Source organism: Pteropus vampyrus, unplaced genomic scaffold (genome assembly GCF_000151845.1).
Source record: "Pteropus vampyrus isolate Shadow unplaced genomic scaffold, Pvam_2.0 Scaffold47, whole genome shotgun sequence".
NCBI lineage: Eukaryota > Metazoa > Chordata > Mammalia > Chiroptera > Pteropodidae > Pteropus > Pteropus vampyrus.
Window position 1 is genome coordinate 1092064 of NW_011888828.1, and position 9518 is coordinate 1101581.

General features: G+C 46.6%; 1 protein-coding gene across 1 annotated transcript in view; it reads left to right on the top strand.

Moving 5' to 3' along the window:
* The first annotated feature begins 341 nt into the window (after nucleotides 1–341).
* DCHS2 (dachsous cadherin-related 2) overlaps nucleotides 342–9518 on the top strand; it is a 182420-nt gene continuing 173243 nt past the window's right edge. The window contains exon 1 of the mRNA XM_023530163.1: nucleotides 342–2381. Coding sequence (XP_023385931.1) covers nucleotides 342–2381 — 2040 coding nt within the window. The remainder of the gene's footprint in view (nucleotides 2382–9518) is intronic.

The window sequence follows — 9518 nt, forward strand, 5'->3', positions numbered from 1 at the left end:
TTTACCAGGGAAAAACAATCAGCTGAGCAGAACAAGGAACAGATGTAAAAGGAATAAAAAGAGAGAGAAAAAGATGAGATTCGTTTAAAGAAATCCGGGGGCTGAAGAGGTGGCCGCAGAGGCAGAGGCAGCCAGAGCGTCCCGGTCTGCGTGAGCTGCAGGCAGAGGACCTTTTCACCAGTTGCAGATGTAACCTCGAGAACTCCTGAGTCTGTGGGTTTGTTTGCCAAACAAAGTCTTTTCTTCTTTGGCTGAGACACTGAAGAGGCTCCTGGATTTTTCTGCCATCCCGCCCCAAGCTGGCAGTTACCCGGGAGCCTACTCAAGGAGCTGGCATAGCAATGAGCCCTTCTGCGCGGAGGATGGGCGAAGGGCTTCAGCAACCGGGCGATCCCTCCGGGAAGCGTCTCCTGCTACCCAGGAGGAGAGGGTCAACCCGCCGGCGTCTGGGCGGTGGCGGCGGCGCCAGGGCGCAGCGCTTCCTGCTCCGGCTCTTTATGCACGTGTGGCTGTGGGCGGCCTCGGGCACATCTGCCCAGGTGTTCAACCTCACCCTTTCCGTGGACGAGGGACTTCCTCCGGACACTCTAGTCGGCGACATCCGCGCCGGGCTGCCGGTTGCGCAGCAACAGGAGGGGGGCGGCTTCTTTCTGTCCGAAGATTCGGATGACTCCCCGCTGCTGGACGACTTCCACGTGCATCCGGACACCGGCATCATCCGCACGGCGCGGCGTCTGGACCGCGAGCTACGGGACCACTACAGCTTCGTGGCCGCCACGCTGCTGGGCGCGGTGGTGCAGGTGGAAATCCGCGTCAACGACGTCAACGACCACTCGCCCCGCTTTCCCCGCGACTCTCTGCAACTTGAAGTCTCCGAGCTCAGCCCTCCAGGTACGTCGTTCCGCCTGCCGGGCGCCCATGACCCCGACGCCGGGTTGTTTAGCACGCAGGGCTACACCCTGCTGCAACCGTCTGACCTTCCCGAGGACCCCGCAGGACCCTTCTTCCAGTTGCACTATGGGACCCTAGGGTCACCAGGGTCACCGTCACTGCTCTCCTCATCACCCCTAGAGCCCCTAGACCTGGTGCTGCTGCGGCGCTTGGACCGAGAGGCAGCGGCGGCACACGAACTGCAGATCGAGGCTTGGGACGGCGGCCGCCCGAGGCGCACAGGCCACCTGCGTGTGGAGCTGCGGGTGCTGGATGAGAATGACAACCCGCCGGTATTTGAGCAGGGCGAGTACCGCGCGGCCGTGCGCGAGGATGCTCCGCCAGGCACGGAGGTCTGTCGCGTGCGCGCCGCCGACCGTGACCTAGGGCCTAACGGCCACGTGCGCTACCGCATCCGCGCCCGGCAGACTCCTGGGGCAGGTAGCAGCAGCGAGGCACTGGGCGACGCGGCCTACTTCGCCGTGGAGGAGCTGAGCGGAGTGGTGCGGGTGCAGAGGCCGCTGGACCGCGAAGTGCAGGCCTGGCACCAGCTGGTGGTCGAGGCCCGCGACGGAGGTGCCGAGCCTGAGGTTGCCACTGTGCGCGTGTCCATCGCTGTGCTGGACGTGAATGACAACCGGCCTGCCATTCACCTGCTCTTCCTAACCGAGGAGGGTGCCGCGTGCGTCTCCGAGGGCGCCCGACCCGGCGACTACGTGGCTCGAGTCTCGGTGTCCGACGCTGACGGTGACTTGGAGAAGGAAGAGGAGGCACTCGCGGAGCTTGGTTTGGGACTCGAAGGCAGGACCATTTCGCTGTCCTTGGAGGGAGCTGAGGGAGCCTTCGCACTGCGGCCTGGCGGTTCCCCGGGGGTATTTTTTCTTTGTGTCGAGGGGCCCTTGGACAGGGAGACCCGCGACCTGTATGATTTGCGCCTGGTGGCCACGGATGCGGGATCCCCGCCGCTGAGCACAGAGGAAACCCTGCTGCTCCGGATTGCTGACCTCAACGACCAGCCGCCTCTCTTCAGCCAGGAGCATTACCAGGCCTCAGTGTCTGAGGCCGCGGCCCCTGGCACCACGGTCCTGTGGGTCAGCGCCTCCGATGCAGATGAGGCTGGCACCAGGCACGCCCGACTGCGGTACAAGCTGGTCCACCTTCCTACTCGCTGCAGCCTGGAGGCTCTGAGGACCGCAGCGGAGTGCGGACCGTCCTTCACTATTGATCCCGAAAGGGGCCTGATCAGCACCACCCGGAGGCTGGACCGAGAGGTCCAGGAGATGGTAGAACTGAGAGTGGTGGCCCAAGACCTAGGAGAGCCCCCGCTATCTGCCACCTGCCTAGTGAGCATCACCGTGGACGACATGAATGACAACGAGCCCATCTTCCAGAGGCAGGTGTACAACGCCACCCTTGCGGAGCATGCCCCTGTTGGACACTGCTTTCTGCAGGTGAGTGAGCTGGGCAGTGAATGAAAGGAGGCCTGGGGAAGGATGGCGCTGTTGTGAGTCTGTCCAGAGAAAGAGAATTGTGATGTGGTGGTAATACCCTAGCTCAAGAACAGGGGACATGGGCTCTACACCTCTGCAGTGAGATGATTGGGTGACCCCTGGCCACCTGACTTTTCTGCCAGAGGTTTGGAGTGAATGACCTCCTGGGTCCTTTCTACATAACATGATGTTTGGACCTTGCTTTTGCTTATAAAATTCTGGTTTCTTCATGCGGTTATATGCACCTCGGTTGGTTTGGGGAAAACCACCTGTTCTCAGTCAAACAGTAGGTGAATGGCAATGTCTCATATTTTTGAGCATCATTATGTGACACCCTAGGGAAATGAGGTGGCCCTCACAAATTAGTTTTTTCAAACAAACAAGTGTATGCCTTTAAACACTGAAACTGTTTTGAATAATCGTGGAGTAACCAGAGACTTCTTATACACAGTCCTACCTTCTTTTGAAGCTTACGAAGGCTAATTGAAGACAGCGAGTCATTTTTATCAGTTGTGGGCCCTGCTCCCCCAGTGGTGTCTTCAGGACTCTTCGGAGTAGTGGGGCTCAATCATCCTTTGTAAGATGCAGGCTCTGTACTCTGCTTTTGGGTGTGTTGCCTTTCAGAGTTCTGATCTCTTCTTCGCTCGCAGGAGGTTGTGGTGTGCAACCTCTAGCACCACTCCTTATTGATTCCAATTTCCTATTTCTTGTCTGATGTGAAATAACAAACCAGATTTCCAAGAATGGTTTATTCACTCCAAGAAAACTTGAGTAATAAATAGAACCTGCGAGACTAACTAGTGAGTGAAGCTCTAAAGCTTCATTTTGCTCTCAGGCTGGGTTGTTTTAAGACCACTATGGCTTATTTCCTGGTTCTCATGGAGAGGCTTTGGCCTTTATAAGTTATATCTCAAATTATAACCTTTAGATAAGTAAGATGCTACTATATTATAAATATGAGCTTTATGACTGCTTGTATGTATATATTTTAATCTTTTGGATCTGTGGGCAATAATAATCTCCATCCTTTTGTCTAGCACGATTGGTGACTTTGAGTTGCTAGGTTATTAAAAGAAGGCTTGAAAATCAATGAATGCTTGCTGCTGAAAGGGACAAATCCACAATTGTCAGTGAATAACATAATGGAAGATTATTTACCTCTCAAGCAGAGTCTAATGTGATGCAGGTTGGCGGGTCTTCTTCCATCCAAGGTAGGGCCAGGCCTGGGAGTGACTTAGATCAGGTCCACCAACATCCCATTGGTCGGAGCTCAGCCACGTGGCCTCAGGCGTACTGCAAAGGAAGCCGAGAATGGAGAGGAGCACATGGATGCCAGGGTGTGCTGATAGTTTCTGCTGTGGATTTCTAAAAATAAAGTCATAATAGGTAAGGAGTTGGACTAGATTTCTTCCATCTGGAAGACCTTAAGCCTCTTGATATGAAACAGTACAACTTGGCTCCATTTAAAGGAAAATAAGCAGGGTGGATTAATTGTGATTCCTTTGATTAGAACCTATCTTTAGAACCCATTGTGAGATGATTTGGCCGTGAAGTGTGAGTTTACCCATTGTTATGACTCGATATGTGGTGGATCCGTTATGGTGAGCTGACCTTGGCTCAAGTGTGGGACTGCATCTCCAACTGCAATAAACCTTTCCAGGTTGCCACGTATTGCTGTAGATATTATTAAGTCGCATTGATTAGAATTTCTGGAAATTCAAGTGATCTAGCCCCTGAAGATTTCAGAAACCCTCTTATCCACTGGGCTCTCTGGTGGCCTCTTCGCAGCAGCTGGCCCAATCTTCTGTTTTCCATACGTCTTCTAGCTGACTGCCCCCTCACTTCCAGGTAAGCCTCACTGGCGTATCTTCCATATGCTTTCTTTTTTAAATTTAAGTATAGTTGGTATGTAGGTTAAATTAGTTTCAGGTGTTTAATATAATTTGACATTTTTATACCTTAAGATGTGATCACCTCACTAGTTCTAGTAATCATCTGTCACTGTGCAAATCCATCACAATATTATTGACTATATTCCCCTTCACCTTCTTCTCCCATCTTTCCATCCTCCTCCCCCTGGCAACCATCCCTTTGGTCTCTGTTTCTGTGAATCTGTTTTTGTTTTGTTTGTTTTAGATTCTGCATGTAAGTCGAATCGTACAGTATTTGTCTTTCTCTTTCTGACTTATTTCACTTAGCATAATACCTTCTATGTCCACTCATGCTGTCACATTCTATTTTTATTGCTGTGTAATATTCCATTGTATGTATATACCACATCTTATTTTTGTTCATCTATTGATGGACACCTACGTTGCTTCAATATCTCGGCTATTGTAAATAATGCTGCAATGAACAGCTTTCTGTCTTTTTACTCTCGACCTTTTTTTATACCACTTTGTAAAAATGAACCTCTCTAGCTAACCTTTGGATCTCACGGCCACTCCTTCCCTCCAGAGCTTTGTTTAATCACATTAAATAAATCCTTAGAACTGTACCTTCTTTCTGTTGCTTCCTGCCAGTTTTCTCCCTATAGACCTCATACTGCTCTGTACTCTTTTATCAGAATCAAACAAAAACAAAACGAGAGATAACAGGAAAAGAAAAATTCAGTCCTAGATTCCCTGTAAGGGACTACCATGTCATCTAATAAAACACACCCTTGAACCTTCAAGGCATCTTGGTGGTTTCTCCCAATCACATATCCGCTCTTATTTCTGCTCCTGATGCTCCCACAGTGCTGGACATCCTCGCATCCTCCAGGGCTGGCTGAACCCTTATCCCAATTCCATACCCACATTGGAACTTTCCAAAGACTCTACATGTGGGCAGAACAAAGGGATTTAATACACAATACAAGAACCGGTAACAGCCTGAGACGAGTGACCTCTAGTCCCAGAGGGTTTTCACAATCGTGTGGGAACTGAATTGGCTTCCTTAATTTCTTGCTCCCCACTGACCCTCTCCCTCATGTGGGGAGTCCCTTCTTAACAGCCCACCCCTCAAGAGCTCCTGTCAGTATCTCTTGGTGCTTTTATGGTCAAGGCAGAGAGGGATTTCTACTCTGCAGACAGTCAGGGTTCCCCCTCCTCTTGCCAAGTTCTATTATTTGGCCTTAAAAATTCTCTCTTTCCTCAGATTACTGTCAGAAAGACTAACTTCAGCCTCTAGGCAGGACCTTCATTTTCTACCCACACTAAGTTCAATGATGTGAACTGTACTTATAGCTTTTATCTTGTAACCAGATCTTTTTTTTTTTAAATTACTGTTGTCTAGTATTTATCTATTTTTAATGCCTACAGCACCTGATGTTCCAAGGTGGTCTCCCATCCAAGTACTAACCAGGCCTGACCCTGCTTAGCTTCAGAAATCAGATGAGATTGGGCATGTTCAGTACCGGATTTTTTTTTTTTTTTTAGGCGAGGCAACTTTTGGTTGACCTCACAGATTGCAAGGACCTCGTCAGTTTACAATCCCTTATTTTTTATTTTTTACACCTACAGCATCTGGTCTTCCTAGGTGGTCTCCCATCCAAGTACTAACCAGGCCCGACCCTGCTTAACTTCCGAGATCAGTACCAGATCTTAATATAACGCCAGCATTCTCACCTGAATCACGCATAACAAGATTATTCTCTCATATCCCTCAAATATCAGCACTGTATTAATTCATTCACCAATTCACTTATTTAAGCAAATGACAGCATTCATTGAATAAGTAATATTCAATGGACAAATATTTATTGAGTACCTATTACATGCCAGGGACCGGTCTTGGTGCTGGAGACGTGCCAGTGAGCACAGTGGGCGAGGTCCCCATGCCAGTAGGTTCTCTCCTTCCTTCCACTGTCAGTCCTCGTGAGTGAATGACAGGTGCCCTGCCTCCACTTGCTGATCACTCTTTAGCCTCATTCTGACCTTCCCCCATCACTATGCTAAATTCTGCCTTTCCGAAGGCAGCTTTGTTCTTTTATTTCAAATCTAGTGGGTTTTTCTTTGTCATAGCCTTGATCATTTTTTTCTAAAGCTTTTTGGACTGTGGCTCACTTCCTCTTTCTTAAGTGCAATTCTTCCCTGCCTTTTGTCACACTGGCTCTGTCTTGCCAAATGCCCCTTTCCTCTTGTGCCACCCCACTCAGTGTGGTAGGGACATTTCAAGGGTACTGTCATCCTCTCATTTCTCTCTTTTCTGTACTTTCTTCTTATATATTCCCAGAACGTCACCTTGTTTTATTTTTTGCATCTCCAGGTCAACCTCCCTTATAAACTCCAGATTAACATTTCTCTACTCGGTACGTATCTCTCTACCTTGATGTTTTTTTGGCACCTCAAATCTAACATTTCCCAAATTGAACTCATTTCCCTTCTGCTACTTTTTTCTTTCTTTTATTTTCAGACTTCGTTCGTCAGCTTCTTTTGGAAACTCTCCTATCTTTGTGAATATGTCCTTTCTATAGATGTGTTTATGCATTCGGTGTGTGTCTGTGGGATGTATTTGCTATTTGTTGGTGTGGTTGTGTTTGCATCGTTGGGAATTACAGGGTAAAGAGCAAGGTCCCATCTCCTGTGAATCAGTTAGATAAAAAACAATGTCTCGAGATTCTGAACGTGGGTTGTCAGAGGGAGCACCTGACGGTGCTTGTTTGTTCACAAAGTCGTGGTCTGACTTTGAGGAACCTGCTAGGTGGGGTGCCTGGGTGGCTGACCTTAAAAATGGTGTCTACCATGTGGGAAGACATGAAGGGTGCGAGGGCCTAATTCCCGCTGTGCTCCATGGGCTGAAAAGGACTAGACCACATCTTGTTTCTGATTCATTATATCTTTGAAGGCTATTTCCTTTTTATTAACTCCCTAGCCTTTAGTAAAGTCTTTCTAAATGTGTTAGCTTTATCTCGGCTGTAGTATGGAGGTAAAAATGGAGAACCCAAAACACCCCTTAGGTGATGATATGATTGAAAGGAGTGTTATTAATTAGCTTTAGTCAGAGTGTCCAGGGCTGGCAGCCCCTCTCCTGAAGTCTGAGTGGTGATAATGGCGAAGGATGCTGAGGTCAGGTGGTTCTCAGGAACAATGTGAGGCCCTTTCTCTCAAGAGGCTCTTAGTGCCGATTTAGGATGTAAGAGACTTTATTAAGGAAGATGTTTCCTAAAATCTTAGTGTCATCTTTGACAAATTTGACCACAGTAGTGGCCAAGGCCTATGGTGTTTCTTACCTCATTCACACCCATGGTTGTCAGCCTAGTTCTGTCTACCATCACTTCTTGTCTTCTGTTGCCTGTTCTTTAAACTGGAGGGATTGTAGGCATATCTCAAATACCAACTCCTCCCACTAAATATTTTCTTGTTCTATCTGTTTCTCTCTTAATGTTCTTTATGGTGCTACAGTTTTCTTGTCTTAGTAAAACAGAGGATTGCGAGTACCTTGTGGGGTTGCAATTTAATATTTGAGTCCCTCGTAATTAATATTGTCCTCAATCTCATGTACTAGAAGATCAAAAACTTTGTTGAATTATATTGAAGAGCTACATAGCAAAAAAAAATGTCTGCTAATAAGAGTTACATCTAGTCAAGGTGTTTACTTTTTCATTTTTCACATTATATATAATAGATATTAATTTTATTATAAAGTTTATCTACTTAATATATTTTATCATTGGTCCTTTGGAATTTTATGGTCCGAATTGCATTGCTTATCCTTTACTTTTTGTTTCCCTCACCTTACTACCAATATACTTTTATTATTTACCTTCATACATGCTCCCAGACTTCCACAGTGTGTACCAGCTTTGACAGTCATACAATTGCATTTCTCAAACGTGATTGTCTTATTCTGACTCCTTTAAATGGTCTGGTCCTATCTGTACAAATACACCAAAAGCATGTAAGATTTCCACAGCAATGCCTGTCTCCAGTATATGTCTAAATCACCTGCTGTCATCTCATCTGATCATCTGACTCTTCCGGGCTTTATACCTTAGTTCCCGCATGTGCTATATATGGCTGTGGCTTTGCTTTGATGAGCTATCTTAGGCACTCAGATTCCATCATAGAATTCTCTCTCAGACTTCATGTTTATATCTCTCTTCTCCCTTTCTCCCATACAACTGCTACCCAAGACCATCAGCTTTCTTTACTTCCTTTCTCCTTTCCCACTTGGGAAAGGTGATCAGATAATATATTTGGATATGTAATAGGGGGAGTATAACCTAGAATCTGGAGATGTTATCTGTAGTTATAGTCAATATATAACTTTCCAATAATTTGTCTAGTTCTTGGTTCTGTAACAAAAAGATGACCGATATGACATTGTGGAGCATTCATAGCTTTGAAGGTTAAAATTAGGCTCCATGCAGTGATGAAAATGTAGACAGACTGTGGGGGTGGGATGCCTGGGTTTGAATCTCAGCTCTGCTGCTTACTAGCTATGGGATCTTGGACACTGTGCCTCAGTTTCTTCATGTGGAAAATGTGGATAACAATAGTGTCAGCTTGATAAAGTTTTTGTATAGATAATGAATTAATACATATGTGCTTAGAGTAGTTCTTGACTCATAGTAATTGCCCAATGCATGTTATATGTTATTAAATGTTAGTAAATAAGGCTTCTAGAAATGATAAAGGGAACTATTTTGCCTGATACAGCAAAGGCTGAGGACTCATTGAAAATGACATTTCAAATAAAAATTCTTTTACACTCAAAGATGGAAAAAAGAGCAGAAAAAATTTAAATTGCATGTTAGGGTTTTAGTTAGAAGTATGTTTCTGACAATGAAAGCAGAAATCTGTTTTACTTACTTTGGACACTTGTAACAAATCCTTGTGGGTTACAGAATCCCACCTGTCTTAAGGAAGGTTCAGATGGCCTCTCTCTCAAGAATGATCCCTGCTCCCCCTACTCTACCCTCCTAAAAAAAGCACTGTGAAGGTCTTAGAGAGACTAGGTAATAATACAAGTTGTGGTGAAGGTATGGGGGGGTCATGAATTTTTTGGGATGCACTTCAGGGCACTCACCATCATGCTTAGACTTAGTGCAGGCACCTGACCCCTCTCAGGTGACAGGGCATGATTCTGGTCTATAGGGTCCTTAGTGTCTTATTC